Genomic DNA, 21612 nt, shown 5'->3' with positions numbered 1-21612 from the left:
ACAGAAATATCAGCTGCTTCCACTGACACAATAATGACAAATAGTAATCCAAACTGTCTGCGATGGAAGAAATATTAAACTTATTAAACTGGGAAATGTTTCTAAGATAAAAATATTTCGAAAAGTCATCCTTTTCTCCTATAGACTACCTGCACTTCTGATGCTTACAGCTGTGCTTCTCTGAAGCCATGACACTTAACAGCCTATGATTCTGATTCTTAATTATTAATTAATTCAAATTAATTCTTAATTCACTTTTTAACTCTCATATTTTACAGAGGTCAGCATTTTACAAGGGTTTTTTTAATTTATAAAACTTCCAAGATCGTTACTTTACCTACAATGCACACATGTACTTTCAGCAGTAAAAATGAAAGTGTCTTCCCTTGAAAAGTGTTGTATTCAACAAAAAGCCTTTATTCGTAAGCAGCAAAATTACATGACAGTTTGTATTTTTACTGTGAAATGAGTATCAGTCACTTGGAAAGTTCTGGCACTGTACTTTGAGAACCATGTTTACACACTTAATATAGTCACCCACTTTTTCCAGAGGCATATAGCATGTCATATGCCTCAATTACACTCTCAACTGAAGCAACCCAGAGCTAGCATTAGGTCTGAAGAGCAACTATCAGTTATTGCTACAGTAACTGAGCTTGCCCTGATTAATCCCCACAATGCTAGGGCGTATCTTCGGTTAGATTCCACCACCTCATTCTTATCTCCTTATTCACACTGCCAATATCTTTTCTCAATCCTTGTACAAGCTGTTTGTTTATTAAGTTGGAGGTTTCTCATACTGACACAGCCTCCCCACTTTCCATCCCTTTGCTATCCTTCCAGCTACTTTTCACCCACGTTTGGTTTTTTTTCCCACAATTCTTATTTATCCCTTTCTCATGGTTTGCTATACAATCTCATTCAGCAGAGTTTCAATTCTGACTCTGTGTCTTGCTAAAAACACATGCGATGAGCAGAACTAGGTTTCTCATTAGAATGTAAGGCCAGAAAAAACCTCCCCCACTATTTTAGGGAAGATATCTGCAAGCTATCTCCCCATCTCCCTGTTCTGGGTTATTTCAAGTATGAGAACTGCAATGTTATTCATATGATAAAATGATGCAAAGTGCCTCACTACTAGAACGAGAAAATAACTCACAAGCTAAATGCACTATAATAGGAAATAACTGGATTATGTGGAATTGAAATGATGCAAAAGAAAATATCAAATGCTTCACAAACTATCTATGCTTACTCCGAGCACAAAAGCTTTTAGTACAGTAACTAGAGGATATGGAGAAAAAAAAAGGGAGCGGGGACAGGGGGGAAGTGGTCCATTTAATCCACACACAAAAGAAAAATGGAGTCAAACAGCCTGCAAGGTAAGTTTCTAAGGACTGACATGGATTACTTTAACCAGGGAATTGTGGGGTTTGTTTTTTTGAAGACTTCTAACCATTTATTCTGAAATACCTTATTTCAGTAGTTGCATTCTATTAGAAAATAGTATGTCAGATGAAAGATTCCATGAAAAATAATGTCCAATTCTGTCCATGTAAGATATTATCAAAGTAGATGAATTACTAACATAACTTGCATAAAGAATAACTCCAGATGATTTTGTTTCTGTTGAGAACTTCTGACATGATAAATACTGGTGAGTAGGACACTAAGTCGTCACCATTAACGCACACAACCTGCATCATTTTCCAAATTACACTTGTGCCAAGAAAGGAAGATTGGTATCACCTTATAGTCAGTATTTAAATGTCACTGCAACTCAGGATTTCTTTCATCAAGTATCAACCTTATGAAAAAGTGTTTTTCTTTCTCAACAAGAAAGCAGGGCTTGAGAAAACTCCGTGCTGCATCAGTGGTGCTGTCAGTGAACCCTGACCACTATGTATTGTGTCATATTATCTTTACTTCTATATGTAGTTATAACAGATGAAAGCTCTCACCACAGAAGTATTTATACTAGTAAGCCATAAAAAATAACGTTTCAGAGTTCAGTATTGAATCCCACAATGGTTTGGGCTGGAAGAGACCTCAAAGCTCATCTAGTTCCACACCTTCCACTAACCAGGTTGCTAAAAGCCACGTCTAGCCTGGCCTCGAACACTGCCAGGTATGGGGCAGCCATACAATTATCAAACATTCAAAAGGAAACAGATGCAAGGAATCCTAATGATGCAGTCATACAACTTCTGAAGGAAGTATCATGTATTTCAGCAGCACTAAGAGCTGGCTGCCCTGTGAAACACTAGGGGGTTTTAACATTCCGTCAAGCTTAACAAAATATTTACTACAAATATTAGCCTTTTTAGTGTAAAATTTGCCCTTGGACTCAACGTGAGAGATTATGTGATTCAGGACAATTTTCAGGGAAGAAAAGATTTCAGAATTCAACCTAAAATAATCTCACTCTTGCACAGTGTCTCTTCATTCCTGTCTCACAAAAAGTGTGGAAAGAAGAGTCTGGTATAACTTTCTTACAGCACGGTGTTGTGGTCATCTCTCATGATCTCTTTTGCTCGTTTTTTGAGAATTCTATATACTCTTACTTTTCAACTCTTCAGGATTGTTAAAACACTAGATTCTAGTTTAAAAACAGACCTCAGACTCATTATGCTGTATTTTAATGATATTCAGAAATGAACTTCATTATAAACCATAATGCATATCAGATGTAATCACCTACAAAAGAAGTCTTCAATACCCTCTATATGCCACCCTTGTGGCATTATTTTAGGGAGCAGAGCAAAGCTATCATGAAACTACCTCCTAATCACTACGTTTAACTGCAGAAATCAAGGACCTCAATTATAGTTGAGCAAAATAAAATTTGCCCAATCTGGAACACTCCACAAATAAGAACCTGACGTAAGTCACCATAGCAGGAAGTTTCTCAACTTTCAGATGGCTTTTACATTTCACACAAATAGAGTCAGAGATTTTAACAAGGTCTACCTCTAATAAAGCTTTCTATACAGAGAAAACAAAGACGCTGTAGTCTTGAAAGTCATAGTCAGAGATAAAACTGAGCTGCAAGTTCACACCTGAACATTTTTTGTAGCCTCAGGCAAGAAGAGATTAGGTTCTTCCCATCTAATGTAGGTTACACCCACCATTCTAACAAGCAGTAAATTCATCTTACAAGCTCAGGAAGGTGTACATGTGTTCACTCTTTACACGTTACTGTACTTTGGGAGAAGTGTAGCAAAAGATGCTAGGAAAATGTATTTTGCATGATAACTTCCATTTATGAAACTGGGAATTGTATACAATATTTCTCAGTCTCACAAAGGCAATGGAGAATTTTCCTAATGAGATGAAAAAGTGAATGAGACCATGTAGAGAGCCCCCTATGCAACCCCAAAGAAGCAGCATCAGAGCTGGCTCAACACAGCAGAATAAAAAGGCTCCTGCATCACTGATTGTGCAGCTGATTTGAACTGTCTGTAAAGAAAAAACCTCTGAGTCACTATTAACATCCCATTAAGCGAGTTCCCTACCATTTCTTGCACCTAAAACACAAGAAAATGCAACTTAAGAGTGCAACTGTAGCTTAACAGACTTGGCTGCAACTTATCGCTCTCCCCCACCCCAACTTTGTTGTGGCAATGAAGATTCATGAAGATCAGAGACCTGCAAGATAAGCTGGCATGCTAAAACCCACCAACAAAGAGCAGATTTAACTGATTCAATACCAGCATCTCAAAACAGCTCTTCTTTAAAATCAAAAATTCAAGGACTTTACTTCTCTAGATTGACATGATTGGTGCCAATATCAGCCAGGTCTCATCTCACCCTGGGCTTTTGTTCTGAGGGAAAAGTCCTTCTAATATTGATTCTTGTAGGGATGCTTGTGTGGACTAAAGGCGTATCAGATATACTTGAAACCCTAACAGTACAAAGTAACAAGGCCCCACAAACCAACCTGAAGGTTTAAAGACTAAGTCTCCTTACTAGAAACACAGCATCAACACACACAAGCGCACGCACACTTCTTGAACTTGCTGAGTTTACCCTCCCTACTGAGACAAGGAAAACAAAAGAAAAACCTCACACAAAGGTAAGAAAGATGGAAACAGCAACATCAGGACTTTTTTTTTCCTCTTTTGAATTACCCAATGTAGAGGTCAACTACATCCCAGGAGAAGGTAAGTTTTAGAAGCTACCTGATTCAAAGACTAAGAGCTAGCAACTGATTTACACTTAAAAGTGAGGGACCAAAATGAAGATGTAACTTTGGTTAGTTTGGGCTCTCAGATTCCTTTTAACTACTGAACACATCATCTCTAAATTTTAAAAACGGGATTTGCTATTTGACTGAGGAAGTGCATGTCAAAAAGTCTAAAGAGACCCTTCACTTTCAGGCAGGAAGTTCAGAGTATAGAAACCATGCCACAGATTTAAACCACAAAAGGCATTTTATGGTATTTTATTTGCTGATGAAGATCCAGAAACAGAAGGCATAAAGGAAGAAAGGAATAAGTCAAAAATACTCCATTTATTTCAGTATAACTAGCTGTGGAGATGCTTCTTCAGAACTTGTGAGCTGATGAAAACTAAGTTTACTGTAACTGCTTTGACTTCTGCCATGCATATATGCACATACAGGTCATTTTGTAAATGACGCACTTTTGCACTGGTGTTATGCCCAAATGGAAAATTCCAGGCAAAACAACGTTATTAAAGACAGACAAAAGACTTTCCTTAGAGTGAATCACATACCAGTAAGAAATTACATCTTGTTACAAACACCAAATACTGAATCCAAATAGAACGTGAAGGAATGATGACTGCTTTTTATTATTCAAACTAGGATACAAAAAAATCTTTTGCCCAACCTACCATGTTAGCTGGAGGATTATTTAGTGTATACTACATCCAGAAAATAGGAAAAACTTATCTACAAAATATCAGATCTTGGGTTAGCACCTTTCAGAGAGCTGGGTAAAGTCACCCTCACCAGAATACCTATGTAGGGCAGACAGCCTTTGAAATCCTGGGAACATAATGCTCATCTAGACTTCAGACTGAAAACTTTACAGTCCTCCCAAGCACATTTTTCTAGTGGATTTCGTGCATGTGACTGTGAAAGGAAGAAGGAAGGAAGGACAGACAAGGGAACGGACAACACTGAAATGCATTTGTAGCTGCCTAATCCACCATGTCAGGCTGAGAATAATTAAGAAATCATGTGTTTAATAATGATCTACCCAAAGTGTTCTCAGGGATACATGAGTACAGACTCAGTACCCAGCCACCAATCAAATCACCATTAATTTCTGAACAGAAATAAAGGGACATCAAGCTTTAACTGCCTGCATTTTTTTCAACCACTGTTTTTAGCATTGTTAAAAGCCATCAGTGTGTATGTTTTTACAAAAATGGGGACTGGTTACATGAGTTCTGGCATTAACTTTGGTGTGCAAATGCAAAACTGAAGACCTGATAGTGTTTTGTTCTAAGTGCCATTATTGGAAATGCCTTGCAGAGCAACAGATTGTCATGAAAACAACATATTGCTATACTATAGCCTGTTTTCCATGTCTTGTTATTTTAACAAAATCATTTTTATTTTAACATCAGTTGGTTTCCTACTAGTGTGTTTTAGCAAACGCAATCTGTACTTGCTACAACCATCAAGATGGCAACACGTCAGAAGTTAACACAGGCGAAGAATAACAGTGCAGAATTAAGAGTACAGCACCTTTACTTCAAGAGATAAAACAGACAGTAATTGGGTTGAGGGGAAGCAAGCAGGTCAGTAGCTAGGACACTCAATGCCATTTCCCTCATCTTCAAGCTCCTCGAAGGTAATTCACTTTAAGATGAATTACTCAAAGATGTCCCCAAAAACTTCATGCACCATGTATTCATGGGTTCAACTGCCTAAAAAATTGTGTAGCCTACTCTAGACAGCTGGAAGAACTACAGCAAAACCTTAATAAGTCCCACGTAATTTACGGGTTCCAATTTGATTTTCTAATCCTCTTTGGAAGGTAAAACTAGAATTGATGTTTCAGACCAGTTTTAAGGGAAAAATTCAATCAGATAATAGAAATAAATTACACCGGTTCATTTCAGTGCAAACAAACTCACATGTCACAAGTCTACAGAATTTTGTCCTTTCCACATATCAGTTGACCCCAGTATCTTTAATGCTCTTTATAATTTACTTTAAAAGCAGGCCTTAGCATTAAAGTCCTCAAAGTTTTGTTTTTAAATATGATCTGAAAATATCTGTAGGAATACCTATATACTGAAACTGCATCCCTGAATTATAAACTTGTTTATGACTACAAGAGTGTAAATTGATAATTACATTTGATTTTTATTATGATAACCTGAAGAATCCCTTACCATACTAAGTGAACCTTTGGATGTAAACTACACTGTAAAATGCCTTCAACTTCACAGCACCAATAATAATCAGAACACCTGAAGCATGATTTGTGAAAGCAGGAAAGAACATTCCTTAACCTGGCATTTGATGTAAACACTTCCTGCACATAATGAAATGTATTTCTAATGGAGGGCCACCAGATTTTTAATTTGGAGATGACCAGCATTGGAATGGCAATGGCATGTGTATTTACATCATCTGAAGGCTGTACTAAGCAGAAGTATTACAGGTCACACTCCTCAGTATGTAAAAGCAGGATGTATGTGGAGAAGCAAAAAGGTGAGGTTGAGTTTCCTAAAGTTCCAAACAACAAACTGAAAGCTAGTGTTTTTCAACAAGAAAGCTAACGAAGTGTTACCCTTACAGCTCTTTTAAATAAGTCTTCTGATCCTACTTCACAGTAGTGCTTAGGGACCAAAACTAAACCAAACTTGCATGTGTTGCAGAGACATCTTTCCATTCCCAATACTCAGGGGTTTGGGTATTATATTTGTTCTGTTGTGGGGAATTTTTTGGTGGGGGTGTTTGGGTTGCTTTGCTTTCCTAATTGTTTTCCTTATCTGACAGCAAAACCAAGGAATAATCTGTCCTGTCCAATTTTATCCAGAGACATAAACTTTTAATCTTCTATGTAAGTTAGAAATATTTTGAAGTGTATTGTGGGTAAAAAAACAGAAGCAAATATGTTCTTTATAGAGCTATTTTGCAAACTAAAAATTATATACTGAGATGTATAAGGTAAGAAATTAAAGCATAATTCTATTTGAGATCTAGTCATAATTGTAATGTTCAAGTAAGCAAGGTAACAGAAGGAAATGTATTACAAGTTCTGTTCTCTATGGCCCAAATTAAATGTTTTACACCCACTTCCTGCAGAAGGTCATAAGAATATAGAAGACTTGGAAGGATTTTCATAATCTTGACAACTCTGCATGGAGAAAATCTCTGTTTCCTCTACACAGTTTAAATGAACAGTTAGTACAAAGCTGGAGGAGAGTACAGAATGTGTTTAGTGCAGAATGACTTCTCTTTTAAAGCATCAAGCAAAACTGTTTGGGTCCTTCCAGAATATCAGGTGTAAATGATACAGCCTAGCAACCTGCTTGCCAGCTCCTGCAAAGAACACTTCAACTTTCATGCCTATGCACAGACTGTTAGAATATCATCGCTGCAGGATCGCTGGAACCCAATGTCTTCTCAAAGTACTGGTGTTTAAAACTAATGCATTAGTAAAACAAGAGAGCTTAAGAGTCAAGAGAAACAGGGAGAGCTCTAGTTCATAAAACACATAATGCAGGTCCAAGCTGGAAGCATGACTGAAGAAATAAAAATAAAAAAAAAATCCACCTTAAGTTTAGGAAAGCACTTAAAAAGCTCCCCGCTAAAGCTGAAATTCCATGTGTTTACTGTATACCTTCTTTGCTGTGTATCTGTATGTCTACAACCCCAAATCTAATAGCAGTCTTTAATATATTCTATTATGTAGCTTTGACATCTTCTGCAAGAAAGGAATGGTTGCCAGGAACTGTTGTTACCACTGAGCAAAATTGCGACAAGAGAAGGAGAAAACTCGACACCAGTGGAAAGGCACCAGAAGTTAGCGTACACAGATGATGGACAAAGAACTACTGAACTGAAGCTAGGATCGTCTGCATGTGCTATGCATGATGTGACTACTCACTTGTTTTCTCTACTTAACTGCTCTTCTTCTCTTACGGACTGAGAAAAAGTAACTACCTTGCCTCTGAAGCAATTATAATGGAAGGCACTCCCATGAAAAGAATGGAATGCTCTGCATGAAGATGTGTGTTCTGAATTAAAAGTGGTCAGAAAGATTAAGCTTTGCAGAAAGATCAATGTATTCCTGATGCAGAAACAGCTGTTTCTACTAACATTAGCAGCAGGAAAATGTCTTTATATCCACCTCCACTGGTTAGAGCCCAAGTGGACAGTCAACAGAGTAAAGCCAATGTGAACTGCAGCCTATCAAATACTATAAAGCACCTATAGCAGCAGCCAAACAAAAACTTGTTTGGAGGATTTAAGACAAGGATGTAATACAAAACCTGTAGACAAGCTGATACTTCTGTATTGTGAACACCTAGTTATAAAAAGGTTTTACCCCTCTTGAAATACCCCAATCAGTACTTTTGGTACACATACCTCGAAGAATTCTCTCCTCATGGCAACGTAGAAAGTCCCAGATTCTAACAGTGCCGTCGTCAGAGCATGTAGCAAATTTATTATCCGTGGGTGAGAAACTGTTACATGAAGACACACAGCAGGGGAAAGAAGTCAGCATTTAACAGATTATCTATGCTTCTCAGACAGGGCAAAATAATACTTAATGTGTTATACACCGAAGGATGCATTTGAACATAGGGGCTTTAAAGTGAATACAGTGCCTGCCAAATGACACTTCATTACAAGACATGAATTAAGCATAGGATTACTATTGCATTGCAGTCCCGTCAAAAGAGGAAAAATATTCCACAATTTATTCTTAGCACCTTCCTATCTATGACTGCACACTGTAGCACTTGCTATGCAGGATGAGAAGCAACATCAGTATGATTTGAGAACTGACACCCGACACCCTAGATTTGCATGTTGGGGAATACCATAATGACACTGCGTAGAAGCACAAGAGAACAGTTCTTAGGGGGGAATAAAAAGAAAACCTCCTCTTCATCCGCAGGTGCTTTGCAGCAGAGAAGCAAAAATAAGGGAAAGCTGGTCACAGGAAAATGCTAGCTGGATTAACTGTTGGGAAAAAATGTATATAAAACAAGTGTACCACTTATCGCAAAAGTAATTTGGAAAAAAATCCCTCTCGTTACACCCCATCAACACCATGAAAAGAATCCTACAGACATAGAAGCAGCTTCCAGATCGAACAGTCAATATTGCTTGATGAAAGTCACTGGAAAAGCAAGAGGTTATTTAGCGATGTGATTAGGGCCAGAACATCTCCAGCAACTGAGGCACTCACTTCCTTTCTCGTGCAGTGAAAGACCAGGATGGAGCCCTTGGAAAATCCTTTATCTTTATAATCAGGAAAGGGCTTAAAATAGCAGAGAAATTCAGTGTATGAGCCATGATAGTCAGACAGTAACTGAATCCAATGTAAGCACTTCTCAAAACCAAACTCTGGCAGAAAATGCTGCATCCTAAAGAAAAATGGTGACTTTAATGGGTTTGTGGCAGTGAACCTTTACCACCAAGGGCCAGCACCTAAACCCGAAGAAACACTGCTTTAACTTCATTTTGGATCTGCAGCTTCTCTTCAGGCTTACTTTAAAAACACTTCTGTATCTTACTAAAGATTATGTGCAGGTTTGCTTTAGAAACATTGTTCTTTTACATCTTACTGATAGTATCACTTTAGATTCCATTTTTTTTATATAGACATTTGCACAACTGAGGCATCAACACTGAACCAGGAGAATACCCTACAGTCTTCTTTTCAATGGCTTGCTTACAGTTTCAAGCTGGAAGAACCCATTCAGTATTAACATTAGACTTCTGTATGTGGCAGTCTGCGTGGGTATTTAGTATTACTGGAAGTCTTGGCTTCACCAAGCCAAGCAGTTCTTCACTTTATTTAGTGTTTTATTATTTTGTGAGAACTATGCAGGTGTTTTATTTCTGAAGGCTTTATATTTTATTCAGTTAGATTATTAAAGACTGAATTCTTTATTTGGAATGAAATTGTCGTCTTACACAGTGCGTATAAAAAGGAATAACTGATACACATTGTCACCATATTAAAATGAAAAGAATACCAGTGCAAAATGCGGCAGACAAATACATCTCTAATATATTGCAGAGGCGGATACTGGGACAATACTAAGTCAGAAAGGTGCCAGCAAAACGGTGAGAATGTGGAAACAAAAGAAAATATTGTGTTTATGTGGTGCAGGAAGTTTCCCAGAATCTGACAGAACCCATGCATTTCTGCACCCAGAATACACTTAGAGAACAGTCTAATCATGGCAATAGGTACTACAGAAAATGGTATATTGTGTATAAACCTGGCCTCTCTAATCGCCTCCTTATGTGCCTGGAACATCTTGACGTTGTTCATGTTGGACTGCCAGTATTTCACATATCCCCCGTGGTCTGCTGTCAGCATCCACATATCATTGTGTGACCAAGTCATAGCCCTTACAGGGCTGTCGTGAGCCTGTAAATTCAGAAACAAAACTTCTAGCAAACACGTTCAAATACTATCTGACCCACACAAACACAAAAGTTAGTAAAGTTTCTACTTAACAGTTGCAACAAAGAAGTGAACACAATGATGAACTAATTAGATTCACGATGTTATTGCAGCAAAAAAATATCCCTTACTCTGCATACAATGGTCTCTTACATAATAAATGAAGAGTATTTGCACTGCGTTTCCAAAATGGCTCTTTTTTATTTAAAAATAGTGAGAGTATGCCCTTGAGAATAGTTAGTACAGCATATGAAGATGGAATGAGAAGCATTAAATGAATTGCCTTTAGCCATGGTCTGACATGGAATCAGAGCAGAATACAAACATAAAAGACCTACAAGGCTCCAACTACCACACTTAGACCAGAAACTCATGATGAGCAGGGTGAAGATGCTTTCCTAAAACATGCTCCCAAGACCTCAGGAAATACACAGAAATCTTGATAGATGAATTTACCTGCAATATCGTTTCAAAATTGAAAGTCAGTCCGTTCCATAAAGTGAACTCTCCACTAGATGCACCAGTGACCAAACGTCTCCCTTCAGGAGTCCACTGCAAAAGAAAAGTATAACTAAACTGTGCAAATATAACATTCAAATAGTCCTTCACAATTCTACAAATAAATCATGAGCTTCTTCCAGGGAAACTGCAATTTCCTTAATGACTTTCTAGAGGATGTGAGACAGACAAAAATATAGAACTGTGCCAGAAGGCTTTTGACTTTAATAACAAGAGGACAAAGCCCACTGTAAAAGCAATGGAAAAAAAAAATGTAGCTGTAGAAAAGTAACAACTTATGGGCACCGACACATTCCCAGCACAATATGCATACTAAACAATATCACTGACATCATGGAAAAGTTAAAAGATGCCATAAGAGTCAAGGATCAGAGACCAAACTGCCTTTTCTTCTGAGAATCAAGACATATTAGCCCTCAAAAATGGGCAGAAACAAAACTCAGTAGGAGGCGCACCTCAAACTCAACTGAGGTAATTATTTTGTACTCAGACCTTCCAATTTCCTAAAACCATCCACAGAAAGACTAGACAAAGAAATAGTCAATACATTCTACATGCTGGTTTTATTTGGAAATGCTTTATCTGTTATCTTCTTTCTTGATTCACTTAAGAATATCATTCTAATGTGAATGAAGACAATACAACTAAGTGAATCCAACACTATACTCACCCTAACAACAAACACTGGGCATTTTACTTTATTAGTAGATGTCCGAACAAATTTTGTTGTTACAGCATTCATAGGGTTGTTCAGCATTCCTATAGGAGGGACCAACTGTGAGAGAACAAACAAAAAATTTAGTAATAACATTTCTAACTAGAAACTGCAAGAAGAGCATACATACTGAATACCCATTTTTGGAAAACCAAGCTTTTCATTTGCAGGGATATTACCAAAAGTGTTCAAATGTCTGTGTGATTTAACACCTCAAACATCCAGAACTAGCATCTTGGAAAGCTTAGAGCATTATGAGAGTTCTTTTTTTCCAAAAATTAAAGCCTATCCAATTTCAGATGCTCTTCTGTCATGGTTTCAGCTGGGATAGAATTAGTTTTCTTCCAAGCAGCTGGTGCAGCACTGTATTTTGACTTTAGTCTGAAAACTGTGCTGATAACACACTGATGTTTTAGTTGTTGCTCAGTAGCACTTAACCTGATCAAGAACTTCCTAGTCTCTCATGCTCTGCCAGTGAGGAGAGACAAGAAGACAGGAGGAAGCAGAGTCAGGACACCCAACCCAAACTAGCCAAAGGGATATTCTACACCACAGCACATGATGCTCAGTGTAGAAACAGGGGGGAGTTACCCAGAAGGCACAGATCGCTGCTGCTTAGGGGCAGTCACCAGGTGGTGAGCAACTGTACCATGATTTGCTTGTTATTTTCTTGTGGTTTATACTTCCTTCTCCTTTTCATTAAAATTATTATTACAGTTATATTTTACTTTTTTTCCCCCCAGTAATTCAACTGCTTTTATCTCAATCCACTGTTTTACCTTTTTCTGATTCTCCTCCCCATACCACAGGGGCAGCCTGGGAGAAGTGAGCAAACAGCTCACTGACATTATTTGCCAGCCAGGCAACACGTGGGACATGAATACCAACAGAACAAGATAATGCAGAATCAAGATAACCTTCAAATCTTTAGGGCCTCTTGTGAGCCAGAAAGATAACCTCAGCTGATAGACAGAATCTTTCACATTTCCTGGAAAATTTTCATGCACAGATCATCATGAAATAGAAAACACTGTACTTACATCGTTATAATACCCTGCATCAGGCTGGATTGCTCGCATATCTCGCTGGTCTCTCTGCCATACTCTATTCTGGAAGAGGAAAAAAAATCCTAGTTCATACCACCACTACACTTCACTGTTAAACAACAGAAAATAAAGGAACACACTGATGGCTTAATTTGGAAATTCCAAAGCACTCCAATGATTTTAAATGAACTTTGTTAAAATACTTTGGTCTCAGGACACCTGTAGAAATTGTACAGCATAAACAAAAGATTCAAGAAAGCCTGAAGTCTTCACTTCATCAGACTAAAGCAGCTCTTCTAAAATTACAGCTTAACAATATAAAAAGAGCAGTCCCATGTAATAAGGCACACAACTGTAACAAAGATGACTGGTTCTTTGCTGCCCAGGCTAATAGGTACTCTAAAAGCTATCAAACTTTTCCAAAAACACTTGACATGAATTAAACATAAAAGTATTTCAGCTTTGTGCTGTGCATTTTAACAATTTGGATCTGTGTACATATTAGCAACAAAAGCTAAAATTCTAGGTAAAACACTTCCAGCAGACACTACTGCAGTTCGCTAGAATTTCTTACGCCAAAAGCAAGTTATGTTTCTAATAGTACCACATCAAGTTAAATCAGTCAAATTGAAGTCGGGACCAAATTGGAATTCTGGTGTATCCTAACTTTGTGTAAGGCAAAACACACAGATCTGATTTTTGGTTGTTTTTCATGAACAGAAGTTTGAGGGTGCTTATTACTGCCACACACAAAAAAAAACCAAACCAAAAGGTCCTGAACTACTAAATTTTTTTTGGGGGGACATTTCTAAAACATAAAAATGTGTTTCAAATGTTCAGTGTCTAAACAGATCTTAGGAGGTAATTTATTATTAAGAAAACCTTCCAACTGTCAACACCTAAAAGCTATAATCGTGCACAAGCCACATAAAATCAATTTCATCATGTTCTTGCAATGTTGCTGCTGAGATTCCAACAATCCCTGTATGTACAGATTGGATTCTACTTCTTCTGAGCTAATATCCAGAAAATATTGATCGTATAATTGTACAGTAAATCTTGATCATATAATTATATTTAAAAAATTAATACTACCCCATCAATAATATTAAATAAGCATTTTTACAGGAACATTTACTCAATAAAACTTCACTTGAAGTTGTTCTTTAGGTATTAACCGTACAGAAAGGGACTTTCAGAGATCACAGCGCAAGTTTCAATGCTATTTAGTAGAATGATGAGAAAACATTTTTATGGTGCCCTGGTTTCGGAGGGGAAGGGGGTAACAGTTTATCTCCCATTTCAGGAAATTTCTAATTCAAAATAAGAACAATTACATTACAGAATGAGGTTTTATGTTCACTGAGAAGTCAGAACATCACACAAAACACTCAAGTGCGCTCCAAGTTGAAATTCAAAGACTGAATGTAAAAACTGGTGGATACACACACGCCAAATTCAGCTGTGTGCATGTGCAGTTTTATTACCAAGGACCAACACCCTTTTTATTCACACTCTACCGAATTTATAAGCATTTGTCATTTAGTTTGAAAATGCAGCAGTAGATCTTCCAGAATTCTAGATTGCTCTTTGGACACTGAAAAGCACGATTACAAATGTCAGGCAAGAAAAGCTTTCCAAACAAAGCCAGAAAATTAACTAACCTCCAAATACTTAATCACAGAGGGATTGTAGTCTATGGTCTTCCGGTTCACAGCTTTTCTCATCCGCTTTCCATCAAAAGTAAGCTGTTGCATTGCTTGCTGCTGTGCAAAGTCAGGTCTTTTGTAGAACAACTGCCGAGGCGCCTGGTGCTGGAACCTTGGCATGTGGAAAAATCGGGGCGGAGAGCCAATTTCTGTGGCCATGGCTGTCTTGTTTCTGGAAGTCTGCAAAAAGCAAAACACTTGGTTACTTAATAACAATGATAAAAACTCCACATTAGTATCCCCACTACGTTTACAAGAATGAGTAACAACTTCACGAAGAATTGTTTATTGGGAAGAAATATCTGCAGGTTCCTTGAATTATTCTTCCCCTGTGCCACTAACAGTGACAATTAAAGTGGTTAAGTACCTTGTTCTCTAGCAAGAAGAATTCTGTTTTGAAACAGATCACTATAAAGTTTGCATCACCACCCCTAAGCTAGAATCGCATGGGAAAAGAATCCCTCAGTAAAAATAAGCACAAGTAAATGCAAGAAATGGTAAGATCATTCAACAGAAGATATTTCACATTCAATATACAACAGGAAACACCATATTAGTTACGAATTCATTTAAATATCAACAAGGAAAAAAGTTTTAAATGGCTGCCTCAAAACCTTTTTCTAGGACCTAAAAATAAAATTACATTCCCTTTACATAATTCATAGTAAGCACAGCACAGATCACATTCTACCTCTAGGTATACCTTCAATTCCTTTACTGCAAAATAAATGGATTACCTATTTATCAAGGTTTGGTAAATTTATCAAAGTTTGGTAACATCAAACATCACTTTCTCCCAACAAAACCCACTGAGGATGTTCAGAAAATATGCAAGGCAGGGGGACAAAAAATATTCAGGTTTTTTTCTGACAGAGGGAATTGAGGCTAAATTAATTTTTCAGCCCGTAAAATCCTTTAATGAGATTATAGCAACCTCTTCACAACTGAAAACTATAACAGACACCGTCTTTGAAGTACATACTAACTTTATACTAAGCAGTGCTACACTCTGAACCGACAAAAATCTCAACTTCGATTTTCGACTTTTAACCCCTATTTTGGAAATAATTTTCAATTAGAACCTGCCACTGTCATTAAGGGAATGCAAAAATCCAAGCAATCCTCCTTTGTATGAAGGCTAAAGTGCTTATACAAAGTGCATTTAATAAAGATTAGAACTACATCTGGTGGTTTGTTGGTTTGGTTTTTTTAGGTTGAAATGATCTGTTTCATTCATTAACGGACTTTCCTATTTCCTTCTAGCCTCAATTTGAAAGAGTTGGAAAACTGGTTCAACTGCCGGTCTTAAATTTTATCTCTTCTTTTTTGACCCAAATAACTGAAAAATGTGCCATTTTTTTAAACAGCAAAATAAATTTAAGATAGAAGTACTGGACATAAAAGGGGTTTGAAAGTAATGCATAGTTTTGATTCTTACTAAGAGGTTCTTTGTAACTACAAGGAGCAGTTTGCATTTTAAATATCAGTCAGATTTCTGGCACAGGGAAGGTATTAACCTTCACATTGGAATTCACACACCCCTTCCCACTGGTAACTGAAAGTGTGACAGGCCAGCTACAAAAAAAAGCTATGACACCTGGCTGTTAGCTACACAAACAACTCTGATGTACAAGGAAAAAACAAACTAAGGCCACTACAACTACTCTCCATTCAAGACAAACAAGTCCAAACTAAACCAGCATGTTTCCTTAAATAAAGCAAGGAAATTTAAGACCTTTGGCAGGAGTTTCATCTTTTATTAGACAAATTCTCAGTAACTGGAAAGAGACCAGCTTTCAAATAAATAAACCTTAATCTTGGGGCTGAAAGCCTCACTTGCCTGAAAGCTGTCTAATACCAGGTGGTCTATTAAGACACCATGTCTTCCTCCCAGTACCACCACATCCATAACACCACTGTAACACCACGATTACTACAACATTAAGCTCATCTGAAACAAGAAAAAGACATCAAAACTTTCTCATGCGGGAAGTATGTCAAGTACCCCTAACACTATTATCAGATTCCCTTAAAACTTGTCAGAAGGAAGCTAACTCATACAGAAAGCTTCAGGTATTAGATCTCAAAACGTAAATTCAAAAAGATAGTAGTGCTTTTATATCAAAAGATAAAGCAGCTTCTTCAAACGAGCAAAGCAAGCTGGCATCAAACATGGAAGCCCATTAATGGCCTTTTTAATGCAGTTTAAAAACTTATTAATTACTCAAGGTTAAAAAAAAAAAGGGGGGGGGGGCAGAATTTCCAGTACTACTCTCTCTCAAGTCTAAAGATATACACTTCTATACCAACTAGGGCTTTAAACCAGAGGGAAAAAGATATTTTTTCAAAGGCACACATCTGTACTAACACAGGTGAATAAAGCATTAGCTATGATATGGAGGAATTTATCACAAGCAGCATCTATCTTTGCTTCCCATAAACAACATGCACTATACATGCAATCAACAGCAGCAAAATCTATTGTTTAAAAGGTGACCAAAGGCATAAACACATTAATTACACCTCTTTGTGCCTCCAAACCCTTCCAAGTTCATGATTATGACAGGACAATACGTGGCATCACACCTTCAACAACATGACAAGGGAGATGACCCAGGATTAGGAAAACGAAGGGTTTATGTTCCAAACTGTTTCTCCAACTTTTTAGATCACTGCCTCTATCACAAAAAGCGTCCTACTTGCAGTTATAAATGCCCAAGTAATTTGCATACATCATACATACATATATATATATGTGAACAGACACATAAAAGGAGTATATACGCACAGATAGAAGCTTCCAAACAAGGAAGTTTTACAAATGAAGGTCAGGGGAGAGGGTGGTGGTGGGTTTGTTCAGATTCATTTATCAGATAACCTGGAACATTTATTTCCAAAAGTCTCCACTCCAGTCAAATATATCCATTTAACATTTTAGTTACCAGTATCCTACTTCATCTTTTGTTGCAGCAAACCAATGCCTCAACATGCTCTCCTGATACATCTCATACCAACTGTATTCTGATTCAGTGTGTCTACAGCTAAACCTCCTGCTGTATTGGGAGCGTGAGTAGAAACATGCAAACAAGTATTAGAGGACAAAGTATAATCCAGAGTAGTAACATCCAATTTCATTTTTTAAGCAAAGTACCAAACTTAGATTTTATTTGGAGTCCATCAACAAGGGTTCAAACGCAAGACTATTTTTTCCTTACCACAAAATTAGAAGCAACAGCAAGATTTTTCCAACACCAGGTATAGGCTAGTTCCACCACAAATACCACTTTCAAAGTTGACTAGATTTCATATAGTTGGGGGGTGTGTGTGTGGGGGTGTGTGTGTGTGTGTTAAATAAAAGTATTTGGGATATACAGAGAATATATAATTAATTCACTGAGCAAAGACAGAGCCATCCAGTAACACTAGAAGATAAGTATCTGGGCCTAGTTTTCAGTTCAAATGACAGAAGACAGACCTGAGAAATGCAATCAAATGGATGGACAAAAAAAGCCCAAAGACAAGTTAGAATAAATGCCGTACGAGTGGGAGCAATTACAGAAGCAAAAACACTGAGAAGCAAGGTCAGTCAAGAAAGAGAGAGTAAATGAGAAATCTGAAAAATAGATACAGGTTAAAAAACAAGACAAATTAAAAAGAATTGAGTTGAGAGAGAACAGAACAGAAGAAACTACGTAAGAGATGTCAAGGAGTTTGTGACAGTACCAAAGATGTCCACTGCTGTTGCTTAACCATCAAACACACACATACCCAAAGGCAGCATAGTATCACAGAATAGGTGGACTGATGGAGAGAATGAATGGGATAATGCATTTAGTAACATTATTATCCCATCAGCTTATTTGGGTATAGCTGTTCCTTTGATACCAAAATTCCTTTGATACCTCGGTAAGTTCTGAAAATTTACAGATTTGGGCTTTGTTGCCTGAAATCATAAAAGCAAAGCAATTCACATATAACTTGACTAAATAGAGCAAATTAGGCTACTCAAACCAAAATAAAACCACCAAAGTATCATCCTACACTGCTTTAATCAGGTAAAGCTTGAAGAACGAGAGTGTCATGGCTGCTATTCAACATGTCACTTCATACAGATAGTTCAATACTAAAAGAAAATAAACTGATTTAAGTATAATATTGACAAACTTTATATAGTTTATCCAAAAAAAGTAACAATCACCATTAATGATGTGCACCAAAATGAAACTAAAACACACTTGCATATTAAAATGAGGTGAAGCAACTTGGGTGTAACACAGTAATAACGTGGATACATCAAAATAAAAGTATGTTGCCAAATGCTAGAACAGAAGGCTGTTCTCCTGGGGAGTGCAAGCAGTCAGTGACTCGGCAAACCCTATACTGCCCTTTAAACAGAACAAGCTGCAGCTTAAAAGACATGTCCCTGAAATGGCTACAGCAGCAAAGGAAAACAAACAACAGAACAAGTGCTAAAAGTATCCTGAATCTGTATACTACTCCTTTAAGTACATATTAGATAGTTAAAGCACACACAGGCTTTAAAGCAAGCACTTTTACAGTATAAAATTAACAGCAAGTATTTACATTGAATAGCACACAGGAGTCTAAAACATGTTTCAGACATTTAGTAAAAACCTACAACACAATGAAAACCACCACCTCAGCTTTCTGAGCCAGAAGTGTAAGAGAAGAACACCACCATGTAAAGTTAGCTTAAGTTTATTGTTCAATACATCACTAGAAAACACTGTTTCTTTGATTAGACAAGCACAGTTGTATCTACTACAAGGTATAGATACCACTTTAGTAAACAGTAATCTCTGAATAACCTCACCTCTGCATTTCTTATTTGTAATTAAGCAATCTGTAAGCACATCTGAAAAAAAAACCCCCAAACCTATCAGACCAAACACATTAAAGTTCTTCTCTTCCCTCTTTTAGACTATAAACACTGAGTTCCAGAAAATTCTCCTTTCTTTCCTCCTTAGGAAGAATGCGCATCTCTGCTCTGGAGACTCTTCTTCCTCTTTTAGACTATAAACACTGAGTTCCAGAAAATTCTCCTTTCTTTCCTCCTTAGGAAGAATGCGCATCTCTGCTCTGGAGACCAGCAGTGGATCCTTCCATGCTTTCCTCATCTTGAAACATTTTCAGGAAAGCTCTTCCTTGATTTCATCACCCAGTCTTTTTGCTTACCCGAGACTCTTTTATCTCTTCCCAGTACAAGAGAATTACATGGGAGAATATATTCCAGACATAAATGTTCTATTTTTGCCATCTTTGGAAAAACAACTGAACAACAACAAAAAAGCCACTTGCATGTACACACATCATTTCTCCATTACACAGGAATAGAGCCAGCCATCCTGGTTAAGGGCTGAAGAGAGTGACAGGCTGTTTAGCATTTCTTGAAAGCATAAAATCATCAGGTTGAGGGTTACATAGAGAAAGAGTTGTTCATTTTTGCAAGCCAAGCCATCTCAAGGAAACAGTCTCCCAAATATTTTAAACTGCCTAAATTAGGTATTTCCAAAAAAATCCCTCTCTCTTAGGAAATTAACCTGAAAGATTAGCTTTGAAACAGTGTTTCTGCATCTCCTTTGCTTCATTCATTGAAACAAAAGTGCTTACAATTTAGAAGGATCAGAAACTCATGTCACTAACACAGTAAAAAGAGCAGTAGCAGCAGCAAGCTTCCACCACATTGTTCTGAAGATACACCTGAAATCTGCTGAAACTAATTTGTGTGTATGCCAATGAATTTATCTCTCACAGTAGAAGCAACTTCGTTTCTGTTCTATCCAAATGTTACCCTTTTTCTGAAAAGATTAATCATAAGTTTCCTTCACAGCACATTAGAAGATTCCACCTTGAAAACACAGAAGCATTACAGAAAATGAAAAATTACGCCAATCTGCAGATCTCGTGAAGATTATATTAATTTGACCAATTCCTTGAATTGCTTTGTGTTTGTTTCCTACTGTATTTAAGAAATATTTAATCACCTAAACTATGAAAACCGCGCACCTCTGAGGCACTCAAAAGTCTTAATTTCACAAGTACTTTTTATAAAGTCTTTTTTTGGGGGGGTGGGGTTGTTGGTTTTTTTGTTTGTTTGTTTTTGGTTTTTTTTTTTTTAACATAGAGCAAACTCAGTCCAAAGAGAATGCTACGGACTTTGGCTGATTTGCAGTTGTATAACTGCACTGTATCCTAGTTATGAAAGATAATGGCGGCATTAGGCAGGAAAATAAAAGTAGTTTAAAAAAACCCCCATACATTCTCATCTTCAAAGCTACTCTGTGACTTATCTTCACTCACTAAACAAACACCACTTTCTGTAAAAAGAGCATATGCTCCAGTAGGAAGGCAAGTTTCCATCAGACAATGAGATGCAACAACGAAGTGCCAACCTGCCCTATAGCGATGAAATTATCTACTTTTGTCAAAAGCAGGAAGAAAAAAACCCAAAAACAACAAACCCCACAACTTGTATGAGTAGAAAAAGATTGGATAAGGATCTTGTCCTTTTAAGTATTTAAAAGCCTATTCCCACTTTTGAATTACAAAAGGCATGGCAACAGCATGTACTTTTCTGCATTTTTATATGTGGATTTCAAGATTTTCTAGAAGACATGCAAACATGAGTATAGTAAGTTTAAGCCTAAGAAACACAAGATCATTCTTACAATCTGAGAACAGACTCAATTATCCACAGGTGCTGGAGGTCTGTAATAAGCCAAATTACAGAACTCAAGACAAAAATACAGAACTGTATTATACAGGACTGCCGTTAAGCAACATTACTGGTCTCTGCAGCATGCAGATTTCCACAGTTCTACCCTGTACTCCCAACATACATTAGTATCCATTCTCTATTGTGTTCTATTTATGAACAAAATTTTCCTAGAAATGGGGTTTATGTTCTGACCATGCAAAGAGGGGAGGGAAGGATTTGGCAGCTTTCCCCATTCCAGTCATTCTAT

The 21612-nt window shown here is 37.3% G+C and overlaps 1 protein-coding gene across 6 annotated transcripts in view; it reads right to left on the bottom strand.

The window, feature by feature from the left end:
• WDR33 (WD repeat domain 33) overlaps positions 1 to 21612 on the bottom strand; it is a 68910-nt gene that overhangs the window by 37127 nt on the left and 10171 nt on the right. For all 6 annotated transcript variants that reach the window (XR_013957308.1, XM_080622405.1, XM_080622406.1 and 3 more), the window contains exons 2-7: positions 14582 to 14806; positions 12912 to 12980; positions 11827 to 11931; positions 11094 to 11189; positions 10450 to 10601; positions 8579 to 8676 (exon numbers count right to left, since the gene is read on the bottom strand). Coding sequence is in view for 5 of the 6 variants with exons in the window: in XM_080622405.1 (XP_080478531.1) it covers positions 8579 to 8676; positions 10450 to 10601; positions 11094 to 11189; positions 11827 to 11931; positions 12912 to 12980; positions 14582 to 14785 (724 nt within the window). In the remaining variant the exon portion in view is untranslated. The remainder of the gene's footprint in view (positions 1 to 8578; positions 8677 to 10449; positions 10602 to 11093; positions 11190 to 11826; positions 11932 to 12911; positions 12981 to 14581; positions 14807 to 21612) is intronic.

The sequence above is a fragment of the Psittacula echo genome (genome assembly GCF_963264785.1).
Source record: "Psittacula echo genome assembly, chromosome: 7".
Lineage (NCBI taxonomy): Eukaryota > Metazoa > Chordata > Aves > Psittaciformes > Psittacidae > Psittacula > Psittacula echo.
This window is presented reverse-complemented; position numbering and strand designations above follow the sequence as displayed.